The 22469-nt window shown below is 39.1% G+C and overlaps 1 protein-coding gene across 1 annotated transcript; it reads right to left on the bottom strand.

Moving 5' to 3' along the window:
* Positions 1-9131: 9131 nt before the first annotated feature.
* gatd3alc.1.L (glutamine amidotransferase like class 1 domain containing 3A-like gene c1 L homeolog) lies at positions 9132-12404 on the bottom strand. Its single transcript, XM_018229773.2, has 4 exons — positions 12245-12404; positions 10258-10429; positions 9939-10140; positions 9132-9401 (listed from the first exon to the last, which is right to left on the bottom strand). Exons 1-4 carry the CDS (start codon positions 12350-12352, stop codon positions 9206-9208), a joined length of 678 nt encoding a protein of 225 aa, XP_018085262.1. The 5' UTR covers positions 12353-12404; the 3' UTR covers positions 9132-9205.
* Positions 12405-22469: the final 10065 nt, after the last annotated feature.

Genomic DNA, 22469 nt, shown 5'->3' on the forward strand with positions numbered 1-22469 from the left:
CCTATATCCTTACTGAATATTGATTTAAAACTATATACTAAAATTATAGCGCAGAGACTTAACCCACTTCTCCCTAGTTGGATACATGACGACCAAGTCGGTTTTATTAAGGGTAGAGAGGGCAAAGAGAACACCATGAAAATCCTTAATTTGATTAACTGGGCGAAGGTTCATCGAACGCCTTCTCTGCTCCTTTCCACTGATGCTGAGAAGGCGTTCGATAGAGTTAACTGGACATTTCTCAAATTAGTTTTAGAAGGCACTGGAATTGAGAAACCCTTCAGAGATAAAATTATGGCTGTCTACACATCACCGGCAGCAAAAATAAGGCTAAATGGCATCCTTTCGGATACGTTTGACATAAGAAATGGAACTCGAAAAGGCTGCCCATTATCCCCGTTGCTCTACGTCCTATGCATGGAACATTTATTGATAGCATTACGAAATAATCCAGATATCTCAGGTATGCTCGTTGACACGCAGGTATATAAACTTGCCGCATTTGCAGATGATCTGCTTTTAGTTATAACAAACCCGCATATTTCAATGCCCAATGCTTTAAAGGAGCTTGCGTTATATGGTGAGCTCTCAAATTATAAGATTAACATGACCAAATCTGAAGCCCTCCCCATTTATATGCAGCAATCTGCGATTCACCAATTGAGAGCTAACTTTAAATTTCAATGGCAAGTGGACAAAATCAAATACCTGGGTGTCTATATACCACATGACTTAGATAAAGTGTATGCCTACAACTACAAACCTATGGTTGATACTATATCCACCTTGTTAAAAGAATGGGACGAGACCCATTTTACTTGGTCGGGTAGAATATCTATTGTTAAAATGTCGATTTTACCAAAAATTTTATACCTGTTTCAAACCTTGCCTATTCTGATACCTAAAGGGTTTTTTACAACTCTGACTACTATTATCTGCAAATTTGTGTGGGCCAATAAACATCCTCGGATTAGTAGATCTATTTTGTATCAACCTAAAGGAAGGGGTGGTCTAAGCCTTCCAGACTTATACTCGTACTACCAAGCTTGTCTGTTAGCGAAACTGGTTGAACACTCTAATCCTCGCTCTGCAAAACAATGGAAATGTCTGGAAGATAAAGCGGCCAAATTCCCCGTCAATAATATTCTCTGGAATAAAGGGAAACATATAGCCTTAAACCTGAAAGGTAATCCTCAAACGTTAGCCTTGGAATCGTTCTGGTTTTATTTTAACCAAAAGTATCGGCTCATCCCCTATCCTTCTCCATTAGCTGCTCTGAGTCAAAATCTGGATTTTATGCCGGGAATACTAGACAAGGGAATGGCATCAGCTTTTGGAGTACAAAATTTACAGTTAAAACATGTTCTCAAACCAGAAACTTATGAGTCCGTAATCAAGGAATCTGAAAGTACATGGGATGACAGGGACCAGTGGAGGTATTGTCAACTCCAACATTTTCTTCAATTGAACCCAATGCTCCAACGAGCCAACCGTTTATTGACAGAGTTCGAAACCCTTTGTGATAGGACAACTGTCCCACACCATTTAATATCAACGCTTTATAAATTGATAATACAAAAAAAATATCCTATGTTACCGCATTTTACTAGAGCCTGGGAACAGGAACTACAGTTGAATATATCAGAGAGTGAATGGGAAAAAATTTTCAGGTTGCTGGCAAAATGCTCGATAAGTAACAGGTTTCGAAAAAAATCGTATAAGATATTGTCGCGATGGTATAGGACGCCTGTCAAATTATTTCAAATGCACTTGATACCGGACAATACATGCTGGAGGTGTCATGAGGAAGTGGGAACGGTATCTCATCTCTGTTTTTTTTGTGATAAGTTAAAGGTATTCTGGAATGATGTACAAATGGCATGTCGGGAGATTTTAGGTTACCAGGTAGATCTTACACCCCAACTACTACTGTTGTCCCACACTGACACCCCAGAACATTCATTCAAATATAGTTTGCTTAGTCAATTATTGCTGGCGGCAAAAATACTAATACCGAGACACTGGAGAGAAGTCGCTTCCCCGACCTTTGAGGAATGGATCACCAATGTCAAGGATATTTACCTAATGGAGGAATTGACCTCATACTTAGCAGTAAAGAAAGAAAACTTTATAATGACCTGGCAGCCCTGGATCTCTTACCTACATGCACATAAGAGTCTGTAATGTATCACTTATTTGCAAGATATTTGCCTCCAAGCTCCCCACCCCCCTCTTTTCTTCCCATCCTTTCCTTATCATCCTTATTACTGCAATATCTACTTTAACTTTCGTGTGCTTATTTTGAGAAAAGTTAGCTTGCAATTTCTGTAGTTTACAAATCTATGTAATAGTTTGATATGACACTTAAATGCATATCTATTGTAAACCTGTGTATTCTTGATGAATAAAGTTTTCTTGAAATACAAAAAGAAAGGGGACACAATGGTGGCAAAATAGGGTGGAACCAGGCTGTGCTGGGGTGGAGCTGACGTGGGGCAGCGGTGGAGCTGAGGCATCAGTGTAACACCTCTCAGATTGCTTCTTATGTTTAATCTCCATAACACCAAGGCAAAAGGCAGAGGGGTAAGGCTAATGGCACTGTCATTATATCATTTTTATCAGTTTATCAGTTGTATGGCACTCCACGATGAGATACAAATCTACCTTCCCTGCTTTATTATTAACCCAGTAACCAGTAGTAAAACATGTTGCACTGGATCCCCAAATCCCACTATTGATTCATTTGCACCACAGACACTGCAGCGTTCAGCATTTATACATTATCAATAAGCAACCAAATATATCCAAGAGAACAGCCTGCAGTATAAATAGACATCTCTGTTTGTGCCTACAAACTACATGCAGAGTCATACTTACACACACTGTGATTTGATCTGTTTCTTCTCTTCAAGGTAAGGAAGGAGTACAACACAGCAGCAGATTGGTGGTTATCAGGTGTTGTCATCTACTAAATGGCCACCAACATTATTCCATGTTACAAAGGGCAACAACAAACCAATATATTTCAGTTCAGCTCAGAAATTGTGGATCTTCTGCAAGTGGTGGGTATAAGCAATTACAGTCATATGAAAAAGTTTGGGAACCCTTCTCAGCCTGCATAATAATTTACTCCAATTTCAACAAAAAAGATAACAGTGGTATGTCTTTCATTTCCCAGGAAACTTTTGAGTACTGGGGTGTTTTCTGAACAATGATTTTTAGTGAAACAGTATTCAGTTGTATGAAATTAAATCAAATGTGAAAAACTGGCTGTGCAAAAATGTGGGTAATTTTGCTAATTTGAATGCACGTAACTGCTCAAGACTGATTACTGGCAACACCAAATTGGGTGGATTAGCTTGTTAAGCCTTGAACTTCATAGGCAGGTGTCTACAATCATGAGAAAATGTATTTAAGGTGGCCAATTGCATGTTGTGCTTCTGTTTGACTCTCCTCTGAATAGTGACAGCATGGGACCCTCAAAGCAACTCTCAAAAGATCTGAAAACAAAGATTGTTCACTATCATGGCTACAAAAAGCCATCTCAGAGGTTTAAACTGTCAGTTTCAACTGTGAGGGATGTAATCAGGAAATAGAAGGCCACAGGCACAGTTGCTATAAAACCCAGGTCTGGCAGGCCAAGAAAAATACAAGAGCGGCATATGCCGAGGAGTGTGAGAATTGTTACAGACAACCCAAACATCACCTCCAAAGACCTGCAAGAACCTCTTGCTGCAGATGGTGTATCTGTACATCGTTCTACAACTCAGCGCAGTTTGCACAAAGAACATCTGTATGGCAGGGTGATGCCACAAACAGAGTCACTTGTTGTATGCAAAAGCTCATTTAGACAAGCCACAGTCATTTTGGAACAAAGTGCTTTGGACTTATGAGGCAAAAAATTAGTTATTTGGTCATAACTAAAAGCACTTTGCATGGCGGAAGAAAAACACCACATTCCAAGAAAAACACCTGCTACTAACTGTCAAAGGAAGGTTCCATCATGCTGTGGGGCTGCGGGGCTAGTTCAGGGACTGGGGCCCTTGTTAAAGTCGAGGGTCGGATTAATTCAACCCAATATCAACAAATTCTTCAGGATAATGTTCAAGCATCAGTCATAAAGTGGAAGTTATGCAGGGGTTAAGAGGGGTTCCCGAACTTTTTCATATCACTGTATATTGTCGAATCAATTGAAAGTTCATCTTAATGTATCTTTTCAGAATATTGTTTTTTCTCAAATATATGTGTCGGGATCCAGAAGATCTGGCTCAAGCTGAGCCGACATCTCCCCAGGCCTGTGCTTCCACTCCGGCGCTTGTTGCGGGGTCGAGCGCGTGTCCTGATGCGCGCGTGTGTTTAGACGCGGGCGCGCATTTACGTGCGCACGCGCGTTCTGACGCGGGCGCGCATTTACGTGCGCGCGCGCGTTCTGACGCAGGCGCGCGTTCTGACGCCAACATGCGTCCTGGGGTTAAAAGGTCACTCCGACCTAGGCCCAGTGCGAGGTGATCGTCTTACTGACACTAAGCGTATACTACTGATGTTTATTCTGATTTCGACCACGCCTTGTTCCTGACTACTCTTCTGATTATCCCTGGATTCCTGTATTTGCTCGTCTGATCTCAACCTTGGCTTTCTGACTACTCTTCTGGATTTCCCTCAACTGGCTCCTGCTTCTTGATCATTTCCTGTGTATGACCCGGCCTGTTCCAGACTTCGCTTCGTCTCCTGCAGATAAGTGCTGGCCCTTATTACGAACTGTTATTTCTGTGGGCTCATCTAGCACTCCTGCTATTCCTCATCTGGGAACGTCCTGTCTCAACCCTCAGGGCGCAACTCAGTGGGAAGCGTGGGGGAGGCTCATACCTTCGGACTCGCCTCGACTCCTGACAATATGTATTTCTCAATTCCATAATCTCAGCCTAAGAGAAGAATCAAGTTGATCAAGTTGAGGAGTGCACTGATCTATACAATGGGAAGACAAAACAACTGCTCACCAAGCGAATGGCTCAGCATAGGAGAGCGAACTCTACAGGGCAAGACTCTTTCAACACCTAAAAGACAAGGGACACTCGTTTGAAGATAGCAATGTCCAAATCTTGGATAAAGAAGACTGCTGGTTTGAACGAGGCGTGAAAGAGGCGATTCATGTCAAGGTGGAGAAACCATCCCTGAACAGAGGCGGGGGCCTTCGACACCACTTGTCTGCTACATACAATGCTGTTCTAACATCTGTTCCCCGGCAGATTCAGAACACTTCACACATCCATTAATGCAACTCTCACAAGTAACACCTATTTCTAGGAGTTGCATGACACATTGGTAATCCTATCACAGTAACTACACAGAATCAATCTGTGAATTTCAGATGTCACCTCTCTGAAGAGTTACAATGTGCCGCTGTGATTGGATTAGTGGAAGAGTTTATATGCCGAGAACTTCCCACACCAGTCAGTTGAACTGAAGAAGCTGCTCAGATGAGTAATGAAACATCTTCAATAATTACTCAGCAAGTCCGGTTGTTTTTTGCATAACTTTTTTTTAAAAAATACTTATATTAGATAAGTTGATAAGGAAAAAAAGAGTAGGATATGTTATTATGTAAAGGGAAAATGTGAGAGCACAAAAATCTCATAAATGCAGTCATGTTCCTTTCTACAACCTGGAACTCATGTACAATCCTTCATCTCTTCGACACTACAAAACATGTAAATAAGTGGGCTTTACCAGGCTGGAAGAAGCAGTAACATGGAAGGAGAGTGAGGATATGTTTGTTGAGCAAAGCCGCAGTGGGTTGAAAACAATGTATTATACGATAATTAGCAACTGTATAGGTATTTGTTATAGAAAAATGCTGATGATAGAAAAAAGGCATGCAACTTGATTAACTTTGTGTATCTCTTTATACACTATTGCCCTAATACAGCTCCACAGAATTTACACTTCCTGGATAAGAAGCAGCATATGAATACAAGGCATAGCTCAACAATCATGATTGTGCCGTTCAAATGTTAAGCAACCCTCATTAGTACTGTAAAGCCAATTCGTACAGCTGGTGCTGCTGTTACAAAAAGTATATTAGCAGTACATGTATCCTAATATTTTGGCGTTTTAAAAAAAAGTAATTGATGTCAATTCCAAAAGTTCTTATAATAACACTCTGATCAACGTTGCATTCATTTATTTAAAGGTTTACATTTATGAATCAGACACTATGAAGAAGAAACCTGAGGTTTGGTTAGGGCTTCCATTAACAATTTGGAGGCTAATAAATGGTTTAAACATGCTTTTTCTAATATATTTTAAAGGCCATGTAACTACAACAGTAGCATGGATGGCTGCTTGCCTCACACATAATATGTCAGAGACTGAGTTGATCATATTCCCTTCTAAATACAACTGTTCTACCTTACAGTAAGCAATGTCTCCCTACACCAGGTCTCCCCAGCAAGGTGTGTAGGAGTCACACTGACTGGCATTAGACCTTTCCCTCATCCACACACATTCCATGACTAAACCATCCTTCTCAGGAGCATTACTAAAATATATTATATAAATATATATATAAATATATCCGTAGCACTATATACATAAATACAGAACAATACAATCCAAACTTATTCTTGTGTAATATGTGTATTTTCAACTGCATATTCCATTTTAGTAAACTGGGGATTTGCTCATAATTTAGCATGTCATTTACTAATATGGGTTTCTTTGCAAAGCATAAAAAAGTTCCAGCCTGGCATGTTTTCCCTCACAATTCACAGATCTGCCAAGAACTCCACTTATAACACTGCCATCTACAAACCACAGCAGAATTTTGAACACAGAAAGGTGACCCACACCTTTAAGATATTGTACTAGTGAATGCCTGAGCTTTTAGATTACATTGGATACTTTCTGTAGTAGGATGTGAGTCAAAGCTTAGATTTACTAGTGGGGTGAGAGAGTGAGTTTATTATGATAGTATTATGCAGGCATATTTTAGTTTAAATAAGAGATGCCCAGTGTAGCAGCCCCAAACTAATATTTTCTTTTTTTATTGAATTCAGGAGACCTTTTTGAAAATCTATAACTTTGTTAAGAGCAAAATGTTAACCTTTTCTGCCTTGACAAAGCTCTTTAGCGAAACGTATGTCGGCGTTCCCTGGAGATTCTAATTGTTCTCTTGATTCAACTCGATTTTTTCTTTAAATTTAGCTTATAGATCAACAGTCTGGTTCTGAGTGTAACGGAAGTGGGGCGAAGGGCTGTTGGGTCAAATCCTCTCCTTTTCTTTACAACCTCTGCATTCTTCCTTCCATTCTAAGGGGCCGTGGGTTTGTGGCTTTTTAGGGTTACTTAGCCTTTTTTAAACATCTAGGGCAAGTTAAATACCAAAGCCTCAGCCCCGGTTACCCTGTCCTGCCTTATATTTGTGGTGTCCCAGGATCTAGAAAAAATCAGGCAGCTAGTTTACGGGACAACTCAATTTCTATTAACTGTCTTATGGATTGTGGCTACAGATTTTTTTAACCCACTCTCAATTATGGTCATTTTTTATACTACCTTTTAATCAGCCAATTAATTATCTAGATCATACACATTCATTTTTTGCACCGCACTTTATTTGATAATCAATTGTGATTTCTGAAATATTAATTGAAATATCCTAATTATATCTTTTTATTTAAAATTGTTTAATGAATTATACATAATTAGCTAAATCCTGGATGAATTTGTGAAGTATTACTAATTTTTAGATGAACTTAGCTTCATAGAAATTTATTTATCCTTATCAATTTTTTCACTTTAAGTTATTTAGGATAACTTAGTAGAATAATAACTGCACCAGCACTTTATTTAAATTGCACAGCACTTTATTTATTCATTTTATATAGGTATGGTTGAACATAATAGTTAATAGTACTTCTTTTAAACCTGGTAATTATATAACAGTAACTATTGGTGGGGTTTCTTTTTCAATCTAAATTTCTTGCAATCAAGAGGGTATTTAGCTGTTGTAAAACACCACCTGGCTGTTGCTATAGATATGGCTCAAGCTGGACAGGCGCACGGTCAGCAAAAGGCAGATATATATATATATATATATATATATATATATATATATATATATATATATATATATATATATATATATATATAAAAGCCATAGGGTCGGTGCGCACAGAACACAAAATGGATGCCTAGGTGCTGGAGCAATTGAACATTGTATGGAAGTAACAAAAAGGGTCCGCACACACAGGACTTGAGTGAGAAAATAAGTTGGTCGTTTATTCAACGTTTCGGCCCAGTCACATGAGCCGTCTTCAGGAAGTGAAATATATATATATATATATATAGTATCTACCTCATACATACCCACAGAAACCAATCCGACATTTGTTTGTATCATACCTGCAATAGGCTGATCAAAGAGATTTGCTGATTGGTTGTGATAAATAATGTTACTGTTATGTACCAGTAAAGGAGGCATATTGTGTAATAACAAGAATCTGCCAGTGCATAATACTCCTGTAAATATAGAAGGATTGTGCTTAAAAAATATGTGTTTGGGACTGATTTATTGAAAAATTCCCCCAAAGCCCAAAACACAAATAGCCCTCCCCATCTGTTCCAATTCCTGCCCGCTTAATTCTCTGGCTGTGCAGGGGAGCCGGCAGCACACAGCACTGTAGGATAGGAACCAATCAGCAGCTATTCTGACCTGATAGAGAACTGAAGTCTGTCTTTGTTTATGTGACTGCAGGGCTGTTATTGGCTACTCCCTTCCTACTGTGTTTCTGGCAGGGACCTTTAGGACACGCCCACCCCTCATTTGAAACACAAACAGCGACTGTAACAGATCTATAGGAGCCCCAATAAAGTGGATGTTTTTGAAGAAAATATTAATGTTTAGCCCCAAGTAAAACCATCACTATGTATTATCCATTATTGCCTACATACTGTAACTTGCTTTTATTTTACATATCCTATATATCTCCTTTAATGTTTATAAACATTCTAAAACCTTATCTGAACTTTAAATAAGCTCCCAATCCCATCATAGAGCCATCAGACATTAGCTGAGTTGTCAATATCTTTCATTAGAATCTGTGTAAGGATCAAGTGAAAAGGCTCACAACATATTCTGGTGAAAGGATGCAATTTTATTGTATGATATATAAATACATATTTTAAATAACCCTCATGAATACTGTTATCAATTTGTTAGCTTCAGAACGGATTTCACCATTTCCCCAATGCCGTCATAAATCTCATGAACTGGACTGTTACACATAAAGGCGCTGGTGGTGACCAACTTGTTCTTTGCATCCACATGGACTTCACTCACTTGCTTGTTGATGTGCTTGCAGCCGAGCTCCTTAATGGCAGCTGCTGTGCCTGCATATGGCCACCTATAGAACAAAGAAATGAAAGTTTAGGGACAATGGCAACTTCTCATTTTTACATAGAGAGACTTTCATGTTAAAATGTCTCTGTATTTCCAGTTTTAGAGACAAAATCAATGAGCCCTTGCAGGCTAGATGGAGAATAAGGTCCTTGCAAGGTACTAAAATACAATTACATACCACATTGGGTCTTCAGAAATTTAAAAGGACTATTGATATACAGATTCATCTTTACAAACCTGGGTGTTCTCTAATTCAAGGGTACAGCATAGGGCAAAACTGTGCTGATATTTTTGCCATGTAACTACCTGGGATTTATGGAATGCCCCAGGTGTTGTTATAATGGGCTTGTAGAAGGGGTCTCTTTGGTCTGTTTAGCCTTCAGTTGTCTCTATTTTGGGTATTTATCCAGAAATGCAGTTCTCTCTCTCTGTCTCTGAATGTCTATTCAACTTTCATCCAATTTTGGAACAAGTTTTTTTTAGTTTTTTAGTTATAGTTTTATGTTGAGTTTTTAAAAGTGCTACCAAAGGTTGGACGTACTTTTCACACTCTGTATCACAGCCGACAGTCAGTTCACATCCAGGAAAGAGCTTTGCAGCCAGTACGGGGGAGATACAGCACAAACCGATGGGTTTCTTGGCTCCATGGAATCCTTTGATAACTGCTTCAACCTCTTTTGCAACTGAACAATCCTTTCCTTTCACAGCCCAGGTAGAAAGGTTTTTGGCAACTCCAAAACCTCCTAAAATTCAATGATAAATCAATAATGAATAACCAAAAACACATTCACAGTTTAATGATTTCTACTAGAATCGTAACATTTGTATTGTGTGTATAGACCCAGAAAGATCTATGTTACCTGGTATAATAACTGCATCATATTCACTAACGTCAAGATCTTTAAGGTCTTTGATATTCCCTCTTGCGATCCGTGCGCTCTCCTCAAGCACATTGCGTTTATCTTCTGTGGGCAGCCCTTTGATGTGATTCACTACGTGCATCTGATCTATGTTTGGGGCAAAAAATTCAGTCTGTGGGAGGAAAATATTACATTTGTTAAATCCAACAGAAAACTAGCAAGTTTGTAAAGACTGAATATAGGCATCTGGGCCTATGTCTATGATCCTGTTGTATCAGTAGAAGACATCTCAGCCTTGTTGGGACAAAAGGGTTTCCTTGCTCAGAGCTGTTTCAGCTGCTATTGACCTCCAAGATGGGGAAAGAAATGCTCAGCTCAGAATGAGGTTACTTGTAACCACAACCTATTAGGACTTTCTCTTTATACAGATTGGTTGCTATGGGTATCTGCACTGACATTTAGCATCAATGTGGATCCTTTCCTAGCTACCTGAATGCAAAAACTACAGCCCACATGTATGTCAGGGGGTCCAGGAGTACAGAGGCCTGTGATGTTTCTGACTGATGTCAGTATGTTTGGATTTCTCTAGAAGAAACATGGGTACAGACCCTGTGGTTGTCAGGAAGTCCATGAATATTCAGGGTCCACTGGGGTCCTGAATGATGTAAAAGTATATGATGCATGTGTGAAACATTATATGCATGATATTGGTCTCTTCCTGAGTTTTTTTGGGGGGTTTCAATCATTCATTTCTAGATTTGCCACTGATTTCCCCCAAAGAAAGGGGATCCATTTATTTTCCCCAAAGACAGGGGAGTGCAGGTTATGCAGGTGACGTGCAGGTTATGGTGCAGTAACAGCTCTTCATATCTGTAAGTAACATGAGTCCTTATAGTATAAGGCCAATGTCACATGTAGTGCATAGGAATCACAGGGTAGAAATAAAAGCATTTCAAAGGGAAAGAACATATTGCAAGGTTCCCATACTGTTTGTAAGAGGTCTTATAGCCAGAGAATATAGAACTCCATTTAGTGGGATAGGAAACCTCAGGAAAAAGTATTATAGGTGATTATTATAGTACAGAAATATAGTACAGAAATGTCTCAGAAATTAAAGCAGTCTGTGTCTTGCATCAGGTACACAGCTCCATGTAATTTGTTCCAAGTGAAACTGTAAATAAGAAATGTTGGCCAACACCTGGATAGCTTGCTGCAGCTTGCTAACTGGCACTGGAACAATAATTTATAGCAACTACAGACAATAAGCTGATTCAATGAAAAACTGTAACATTGGTTATTGGTCCAATAAAAAAGGCCATTTTTTCTTTAATAGTTGGTGGGTGAGGCCTCCGCAAGAATTTTACCCATAAACCCCTGTAATAAAATGACTGTCCCTTTTCAGAAAGTTTTTAGGGTAGAACAGGCATAACAATATAAAGCTCCAGATGGGAAGAATCAATATAAATTCATATTGTATCAGACCATGGCCAGAACAGCAGTACATCCATTAGTCTAGGACAGGGGGCATTTTAAGGATACTAGATTATTAATAATTATTATTAATATGATAATAATTATTGGCATGCCTATAAAGCAATTAATATTGCGACATTAGATATAATGTACATGAGTGTGATGAATAATTCAGTGCATGCTGTTTTAGTCTGAATGGCAGGGGCAAAATAAAAAAAAAGCACACACACAGCCCATGAAAAGACAATTGAAAGATTGTTTCAGGGGTTCCAGGGTTCGAATCATATCACATGCTAAACCACAGTCTTTGCTGAGTCACATAATTTCCCTGTGTCTCAGGCACCCAATATTTAGATTGTAAGAAAGGGAACATGTGCCTGAACAGATCCCTTAGCAAGGAGCAGTTAGTAACACGTAATAAGAATAAAGAATGAAATGAAGCACAAATTGAGCTCTTGGTGTATTCTATAACAGTGAGAAGGTAAGTTGCTGAGTTTGTAAAGTAAACTTTTACCTGAGCTCCGGCTCTGCTAAGGTGAACGTATACAGCCGACGACTCGTGAATCTCACTGCCATCATAAACCCCACAGCCAGCAAGGATCACTGCCACCTTCTTAGCCATAGTTTCAGGGAGAGCTGCAAACACAAATGTGTCTCTGCAGTAGTGCAGTGTGGGAAGGAAACCTGTCTCTGCTTTTTATACACACGGCAGGAGAGTCAGGGAGGGGGAAGATGATACTCCTACAAGGAAGTCTGTCTGTATTTCCTCACCTGGAAACTTGAGTCATTGCACACAATAGGAATTCCCTGTGTTAGATCAGGTTACTCAGCAAATATTGATATTTTCCCATAGAATAGCTACGTATTAGTATGATTTTCATTTACTTTTAGCTTTCAATACATAAGCAAATATAAACCTATATAATTATAAAAACAAATCAGTGTAAAACTGCCCAGGCTGCAATTTAGCACTTCTGCAATTTACACAATTTCAAAGTTATTTTTAAACTGCTAACATAATGTATTTTATCTGGATAAACCTGATATTATGTAAAGAATAACAATATAACAAATGACCATGGTCTGACAATGAGGAGTGTGGTGTAGTAATACTATGCTAAAACTGTTATTCTACTAACATCAATGAAAAAGAACTGGTTAATGATGTCATTGTACTATCAGTATGTTGACGATTGGGGAAATCTGTTCCCGTTTAAAGCAAGAAATCACAAGGAAGATATGCAAATTAGCTGTTGTTAGGCTTTGGTGTAGGCATCAATAAGATGAACTTTAAAAGAGCAGCCAGAACCATATTAAATATATTATAATTGTTCCTACCTAAAATGCAATTGTTATGTCATCCCAAGGCCAAACACTATACTGTGTAAAATATGGAAACCATTGTTTAACCCTTCATTTTCTAATGACTCTGCATGAAAGAATAAAGACACCCTTTATGTACAGTCATCATAAAAGCTCATTTCATTGTTATTTAATGGTAATTAATGCTGTTTTTCTTGGGAAGGAACAGGGGGAATGGGTCAAAGTTCCATTTTTGGTGCAATATTAAGTCAGGCTTCCCTAACAAGGTTACAGATACATGAAGATATGGTTGTAACAGCGAATCTGCTTTGGTTTTTAGAAAACTGAAAATCATAAATAAGTGTTCAGCCCCTGTATCACCCTAACTGTACTACAGGCTGGGATCCTCTCCCCATCAACTATATTTTTTCCCTTCTAGGGTACAGTAGTGTTTCAGCTCTTATGAAGAGATTAGTGAGTCCACTTGCGACTCTCACAGTCTGGTTTCACTGATGTTCCAAGAGTGGACTTTATTACCCCTTAATCTGTACCTGAGCTCAGAAGATGAGTTGCTGCCACAAGGCAGAGAGTCAGACAACACATTCCCTTTAGCTTGCAGTAAGCTTGCTGTAACACTGCCATCTGCTGGAGCTGTGTAAGAAAGATCAATCTTTTTATAGTATAAGTTCTGGAAGTATAAGTTCTGGTAAGTTCTGCGGATTGTGTAGTTTACTGGAAGGCTAAAGGAGGTTGGCAGGTGTCTTGAAAAGGCATGAGAATGGAGACTTTGTGGGGCATTAAAATGTAAAATAAATTCACAATGCACCTTATTTTTTGCCCTGTTCTGCCTTATTTATACTAATTTATTAGTATATGTCTCTCCTCCTATTCTTGCAGTACTGAAATACCTCATTCTGACAGTTTATATTATCCTTCTGCACATACACACATACCCGGCACTGGAGTGGCAAGAGGGGACCGGAGGGGGCCTGGGGGCCAGTAGCCCCTAGTAACAGACTTACTAGGAAAGGGTCTTTGTGACCTAGTGTAAGCAGTCAATGGCGTCTGTAGTCATAGAATGTAAGTAGTTCCAGGTAGAAGGAGACTAGAATGGACTGTAATATAAATACGGTATTTCTTGCAGTGCTGGGATCTGGAGTAAAATTCCTACCTGCAAGGATTTAGTATGTTCTCTTCATGTCTTTGTGTATTTCCTTAATTTGCTTCCATTTCCTCAAAAACATAGAGACAGGTCTATAGTCGTATGATTAATGTGACCCTAGTGTGTATGTGAATATGATAGGAATCTTAGATTGGAAGCTCCACTGGGACACAGTCTGATGTGAATATTAAAAATATATGCTTAAAACTGTTTTTTAATGTCTCCACTTCCTTCTTGTTATCATTTTATTACATATCTTTAGCCCATGTTATCTGGGCATTTATAATTCAAAAGTAAGTAATGGATAGAGTTGTTGGGATGAGAATGGGTCTGCCATTTGCCAGAACCCACAGATTACCAGTCTAGGCCTTGGAAGCATAATATGTAGAGTTCCTAGCAGTCATTTGATCTAGTAAGTCATCTGATCTAGTAAGAACAAGAACTTCTCTCAGGAGTAAGTCCTACTAAGCCAACAGTAGCAATAACTAACATAGTTGCTAAACTGGACCAGTGCAGGTACCCATAGCAACCAATCAGATCTTTTATTTTGTAACTTGTTGCAGACTGATTGAAATTAATTGTTGATGATTAACTGCACTGGTTTACTTTAGCAGCTATTTTAGTAAATTAGCCCCATTCAGGGTCGAATTGGGGGGCCCGGGCTCACCAGGACTGCTGTCAAGGCCCCCCTCCGGACCCCGTAATGCGACAATGCGCGAACTGAGCCGCACAGCAGATAAATGCGAACCGAGCTGTGTGGCGCGCATGCACGAATGGCGCTGCACGGTGCCACTAATTGTTTTTTTGTAGGGCCAGGAGATCTTGAGCAAATATATTCTATGTGTAAATGCCCTCTTTTAATTCTGTATTGGACACAACATAAAACATTGGTATGTACACCAATATTTTACTCATTAATAGACTTAATTAATAGATTAGGGAAATCCATTGAATCAAAGGGAACAAAAAGAAGTACAAATATAAATATTGCATGGGCTGCGCAATAAGTTTCACTGCAGTTTTTCATGACAAGGCTGTGTCAGCACTTCCTTGTTTTATAGTTTAATCAGGTTTTACAGGTTGGAAATGATATTCCTGTCCAACACTTACATCACTAAATGTTTCAAAAATGGCCCTGGAGCGGTTTCTTATACTAGTCGCATTTAATAATTAACTTGCTGTGTTTCCCGTTTCAGTGAATGGAAGGAATAAGGCACAGGAAACGACTTTCTGATATTCACATGTTTGTGAGTAATGTTTTTTGGGGGCAGATCTATTAAGTTGTGTTTTCCATGAAAAATTTGAGTTTTCAAGGTTATTTTTAGTCAAAAATCTATTTTTTTTGGGTTAAAAAAACTACATTTTTTTTATTATACCCTGACCCTGAAAATAGCTTGAATTTGAAAATACACCATCTAAAACTTGTTGAGGTCATGTAGGAGTGAATGGCAGAGGTCCCTTGAAACATTGGAAGATGTTAATAGCCTTCATGATGTTGGAGTTTTTTTCAGAGGGTTTTGCTTGAAAACTCAACCAATTTGAGTGATCCGTTTTTTTCCCACCGAAAACACGATCAATTCAACTTTTTTAGGTTGTTAACCCCAAACTTGCTGATTTCAGTTTTTTCTTAAATTACAAACTATTCAAGTTGTGAGTTCATTTGAGTTGATTCAAGATCTATAAAAACTCGAATTTGATCATTGATAAATAACCCCCTAAATTTCAGACCCCACCCCCATTCCTGGACAGAACCATTTGGCTCACAGACCATGAGATTAATAGACTGTACTCTAGCACTGATGATTTTGGCAGGTTGTGTCGCCTCCCATGTGACTGATGTTGCAGAGGTGCCTGGGTAATATAGGGCATTGTTCCCAGCCTGTATCATAAGGTGACTACAGATTATCAGCTCAACCTAAAACCTGATGCCTTCCACCTTTTGCTGAACTACCACTCCCACCATCCTCTTTGCCAGGGCATCATTTCACTTATTTTCAACTTGAGTGTATGACATATATGTATATGCAATTACAGCATGCGGGAAATTAAGTTTAGCATAACAGCATGGATTTAAATGATATAAAATCACCCCCATGTGGCATTAAGGGTATAAAAAGAAATATGCAAGAATGTGTAATACTTCTTTTAAGGTTAAAAGGTTCTCCCACTTTGTTCAGTTTTTGTTGGCCAGATGTGCCCCCCTCAAGCTGGAATTACGGCACCCAGCCAGATAAGTGATTTATAGACTTCATTGCATTACATAGTTATCTTAATGTACTTTCCAGTAAGCAATGATCAGTCCCATCCACCATTGCTCCATAATAAGGTGCCAACAAGCAGATGCCCAGTTAGGTGTTGATAGAATAGAAGATCCTGTTCATTTCTTCCCTGCTTGTCCTCATGAAATGCTATGGTGGTCCAGGTCAGTTATATTTCATACCCAAAATTAAAGACAGATTTTTCAGATGATTAAAGTCCTTCAACCTGTGACTTTACAGCTAAACTGCAGTTTTCAGAGGGTCCTGGAGAATGGGAGGATCCTAAACCCAGTTTACACTTCCTGATTGGAGTCTGTCCATTGTATTTCCATGTACCTGTTAAAGAAGGTGGTCACCTTTGAGTTAACTTTTAGTATGATGCAGAGAGCGATAGTCTGAATCAATTTTCAATAAAATTTTTTATTATTTGTGGTTTTTGAGTTATTAAACTGTAGAAATAAGTCAAATCAACTGGATTTGCTGTGTTTTTTTTTTCCTTGAAGATGTTTCACCAGTCATCCCAACTGGCTTTCTCAATTCAGAATAACTTGTAAATAGGATCTTTTTCAGAAGATATCCTCTGGAACGTTGCTCCAATCAGCATAATCTATTTATCATATGCTACAAGGATGTCATGATTGATTGTATTAGCATGTAGGCTATCCTTTCAGAAGAAACAGCTTTACTACCTCCCTGCAGAGTGTTATCAACTCCACAAGCCAATCATGATGTTTTTGTAAGTTTTAGGAAGGAAATGTAATGTGGTTTGCCCTGTTATATAACATTTGGGTGGGGATACAGTGCCTTAGCCATCAACATACTGGGTCAGCTGTAGGAAGTGCCATTTCCCAGTCACCTCAGTGGGACAGAGAGCTTTATATTAATGTTTGACTGTAACCTTCATGCTGCTGTATAACCACAGAGAAACTGGGGATCATTTCTCAATATTACCCTTTTGCCACAAAAGCTGCTGCTTGTATATTCCACATTACCCCCTTGTATGAAGTTACATCATGATCATTCTTTTATTGCTATAGTTTCATGCATGAACTTCATTATGTATAATCACCTTCCTGAGCTTTCAGTCATAGGCTGTTAGGATCATTATGGGCTCTATAGGAAGAACCACAGTGATTAAAACACCAGTCGTGTTACATTGCTTTATAATCTCACGAGTATTACCTGGCCTGTTAGTGTGACGGAGGCACAGAGACGCCTGTACTGTACAACTGCTACATGCATGCTGGGACATGTTGCCATGATCTGTTTAAAAGAGCTCAGATTTTGTTTCAAGAGGGTGCAGGAGACATAAACACAGAGGCCCTGTGGCTCAGCATTGTTCTATTCCAGACACACTGTTAACCACCCATTAAAGGAGAACCCCTCCCGGTATCCCATTCACAGAAACTTTTCAATATATAATCAGTTTAGTAGTTTTTAAAGTTATTTGTAAATGCAGTTGCTATTGAAAGCAGTATCTGTCTGACCTGGAGGAGAACTGCACGGCACTTCTCACATAATCATTTTGTGATTAAATAACTGGCACTGAGTCACCTTGTTGTGGTTGTAGATTTATAGGGATGATGCATATAAAACTGTTTACTGATCTACTAATCTTCACGGCAGTTGGCACAAGCGCAGGCAGCATTTGGCATGATCCTTTCATTTGTCGCACTGCTGTTAAACGAGACGATACTAATCATCCAAGCTTTACTACTGGCAAAATATATAGTTATATATATATATATATATACTATAATATATATATATATATATATATATATAATATATATATATATTTAAATATATACACAAGGGTGTATAGATGTTTGATCCACAGTAACCGTTAAAACTCGGCATGGTTAAGATATGTGAGAAGCGCAAATACAAACACCAAACCAACTGAGTGTAAAAGAAAGCCTGCGTTCAGCATTAAAGTGTATTCCAGTGGAGACTGAAATCATTAAACCCATGTATTTGCCATGTGGTGGAAGTATCAGTATATCCTCCATACAGGAATCCTCTACAGTTGGTCCTGACCCCAAAGCGAAGTCGGTACTGCGTGCACCTACTCTGCCGCTTTGTTGTGTGCCTCTCTTGAAGAACAACATTAACTCAAATTTAAAATCCACTGTGTGTTCACATATCACCTCTATGTGACACTCAGGTGTTTCACTACTCTGCCGAGATAACTGGTCGTAGCTTGGCACCCAAGTTTCACTGTAGGTTTAGTACATAAAATTGGCAGCACCCGCAACCAAATAAAGCACTATATAAAATAAACCTCAATAAAACACCCGATGCATGGTAAATTCATTGGTCTTTTGGCGACAATAAAAATAACGTTTCTTGCTATAACTGTTTCTTAAGAGCAAGGTACATAGTTATCACTGACACTATGTAAAGCAAACGACGGCAGTAGGATAATTACACTTGCGGTCTCTAAGAATGTGTGTTAGAAAAATAAGACGAAACAATCTACTGAGTGGTTATTTGAGCCAACTAAACTGAGTAAAACAGCCAATTCTAAAACAATAAAGGAAAACACAATAATAAAAAATCATAGAAAATTTTGGCCTTCTGATTACATAAGACACTCTGTGCGGAGGAATGTGTTAGTAGTTGACCTAGCTGCAACACTATTTGCAAGACCTATCACTAATATTTTCGTTGTAACTATCCAAAATAAAATTTTAGATCACAACTAATCAGCAGATGATGCGTCCCTTGTCATCCGCTCTGCTCTCTGATAATTATACCAACTTATATTTAGAATCCGTAGATTAGTAGTGCACCCAAAACACAAAGAATCGTGAGTAAAAGGGACTCAAAACATCCCCAAATTAGAACAGTGGAGGCAAAACCCCAATCTTCTATTTTTTTATGTAATTAGCAAATATACGACAAAGCTTATGTAAGCACTGCATCCTAATTAAAAGACCACCACACGTCTCAGCTGCTTTCCAACCTCAAACCAATCGACCTCCTTCGTGCTTCCGTCTATGCCCCTCCTATATGCCTAGTCATAGAGGAACAGCCAGGACAATTTACTTGGCACTTTTCCTTAAGGTATGTGTTATTTTTCCCCTAACCAGCAATTAACTGTTCTTTCTTCTCAGCCTTCCCTCAAGATGTCCACACCATTGTCTACTCATCCACACATTCCCCCGCCAGTATTCTCTTCTTTCTATCACCATGTTAATTGAGTGGCAGCTCCACAGGCCAGGGCATGGGCGCAAACAAACTGGACTAAATCAGAGCGATCCACTCCATTAACCTTTCTAACTTTGAAACAGACCCATGCACAAAAACAAGATGCATTCTGAAGTAATGAAATTCTGCATTCCCTCTATTAGGCGACTCTTAACTCTGTCTTATAACAGTGTGCACAAAAATGTCTCCTGCCTGCTTGAACGTCGTTCTTATAATTATTTGATAAGCTCTCAACCAGTTATTACTCGTGAAAAAAACACAACCGATTGCGAAAATAAACCAGTAGTCATGGTGAGCAATATTAATTAGATAGAGTAATTAAAGTTTTTTTGTCTTAGTAATTGCATATGACAACACATAAGTGTAAATAAAAACATGACGCAAGATTTCTGGAAAAATATATACTTTTAGGATAAGATTACTATCTATATCTATGATTTCGAGAATTAAATACAAAGTACAAGAATAACATACACGTGTTAGCTTTTATTTTTTTTGTAATTAGTTATTTATGGCTTCAACCACATAACAATATAGACTATCGAAAAACGTTTGTGGGAATCACAGGTAGAAAATCTTAATATGTATCAGAAAATAATTCAATAACATTATAATCACCCCTTATATTAATATATAGAGGAAATGATACCACATGGATATCCACATCTTAAAGTATATAAAAACTATAGTGCGATTCTGAGTACTTAAAATTAAGTAAACCTGGGCCTATTCTGCTGCATGAATAGGGCTGCCATTTGGCAAGTTTGTGCCAATTCCATGACTGTTAATAAAAAGGCAACACGAGCTGTGATGGTGAGAGCAGACAGGTTAAATCAGCGACCAACATGTTATATAATCTGTTTCTGACCACATTAAGATGGTGATGAACAAAATATTGTCATACAACAGACGCGTGTGTGGGAATACCCTTTCACCATGGCTCCTGCAATAGTATATTGTGACTTTATGCTTACTGAAGTGATAGGGAAGCTGAGGGAGACGTCGCTCACATTCTCCATATTCTCTTTACCTTTAGCTCAAGACATAGACATCTTCCACTTGACCCTCCTCCAGTACATGTATGGGCATTTGGAGCGGAATTTCAGTAATTCAGCAGAGAGACTCCCCTGCTTTGCTGTCAGGGGCAACCATGGTTCCTCCAGGTGACCATAGAACGTTTCAGTTCTTCCTATCTTCACGTCTCCGTCTTCAGCACCGATTGACGACTTCTCCGTACATTTTACAAGTTGGCCCCACCGTTGTCTTTCTGGATGCCTCCAGGACGACCTTCTTCACAGTAAGAGTCTAAGCAAAGTAGCCAAGGCGAGTCAGCAGCACGCTGCATGTTGTCGTCACTGCAGCATCGGACCAGCCCCAATGTTGACTTCTCCACATCTAGAAACGACTCTGACCAAAGCGCACTCGACTGGAACCAGTGCGTGCTCCGACGTGACGGCGGCTTCGGTGTGTTCTGACCGGGATAAGGCCTTGTTTGATTGTATTTGGGATTTACCCCGGGGACTCTGAGAATTATAGACTGGATTGGCGGATGGATTTGAAAGAGCCATAGTGGTTTATAAGTCTGTTCTAACAGAGAGGATGCATCGGCTATCCAATGCATTCCCAGATGTGCCCCCAGGGTAAATAGACTTTATAAATCGGCACATACTTGTCCTTTTCTTTCGTCCAGCAAGAAAATTCTTTAAGCTCTCTACGCTCGCTCGTGACAATGAATTTAGATTGATAATCTTCCCATTAACGAATGCACACCCTTACAAACAACTTTCGCACCACCGCACACCCAGGATATACATTATCCAAGGAATGAGAGCATTGGGCTCCATTCCCCTGACGGGCCAAGTCAGAATGCCCAAGCTTCACGCCCACAAACGAGTCTAAAGCACCAGTGTATAAACTTGGCCAATATTTCCTCCAAAAAAACACTGCCGCTAGGCTTTGAAAGTGTATGCTGCATGTAAGAGCAATTCTTTTGCACATTTAGGAGCCTCCGCCAGCGGAAGCCGCAATTAGCCAGGGTCACATGGGTGCATGTGACTCTTGTTTACTCGACTCAGTGAAAAGTCTCTCTGCTGCTGCTTGCTGCACTTCCCCATGGTTCCCCACCACGAGGAGGAGTGAAACTGTAGGAAAACAAATGCCATAAATGACCCTTATTCTATATATCTGCAACATACAGTTTGTGTCAAAAAATACCACCTTTTTTAGTGATTACTTCAACCGTTCTTATAGGAACTAGTTAGAGAGGCAAAATATTTATACCATTACATATAATGAGACACAAAATAAAACAACATTATACCTCAAAAACTTGATCGTATAGCAAGCGTAGCATTGGTTAGCTGCTAGAGGTTTTTCTGTCTCACTGATATTAGTGTCCTTATTAGAGATTACAAGAATATTAACTTGAAAGGGATGTTCTCAGGAAGCCCTTAGAGTATTCTAAGGCGAGCCCTCTTCTAAGGAGACACATAAAAACGAGTATTCTCATGATTTATTTCATTAGTAGTTTAAAGCAGCTACTTTCATTTATAGTTTTTGATGAGACAGATCTAGTGAAATTCTGAGCACATAATATGACGAGTAGATTGTTTCTCAAGTCCAACTAGGCCCATATTGTAATCAAGTTATAAACCAGGGCTCGGAACTGTAGGAAAGGTAGTGACCGTTTAGAGAGAGGCACCTAGAGGACAGCCCTTTCCTAGTCATGGGGGGGGTGCACTTTTTAACTGGAGAATTTCTTTTGGCTCTTTTGCTTGACTTTTTTTGGTTGTTGTTGCAATTTC

Source organism: Xenopus laevis, chromosome 8L (assembly GCF_017654675.1).
Source record: "Xenopus laevis strain J_2021 chromosome 8L, Xenopus_laevis_v10.1, whole genome shotgun sequence".
Classification (NCBI taxonomy): domain Eukaryota; kingdom Metazoa; phylum Chordata; class Amphibia; order Anura; family Pipidae; genus Xenopus; species Xenopus laevis.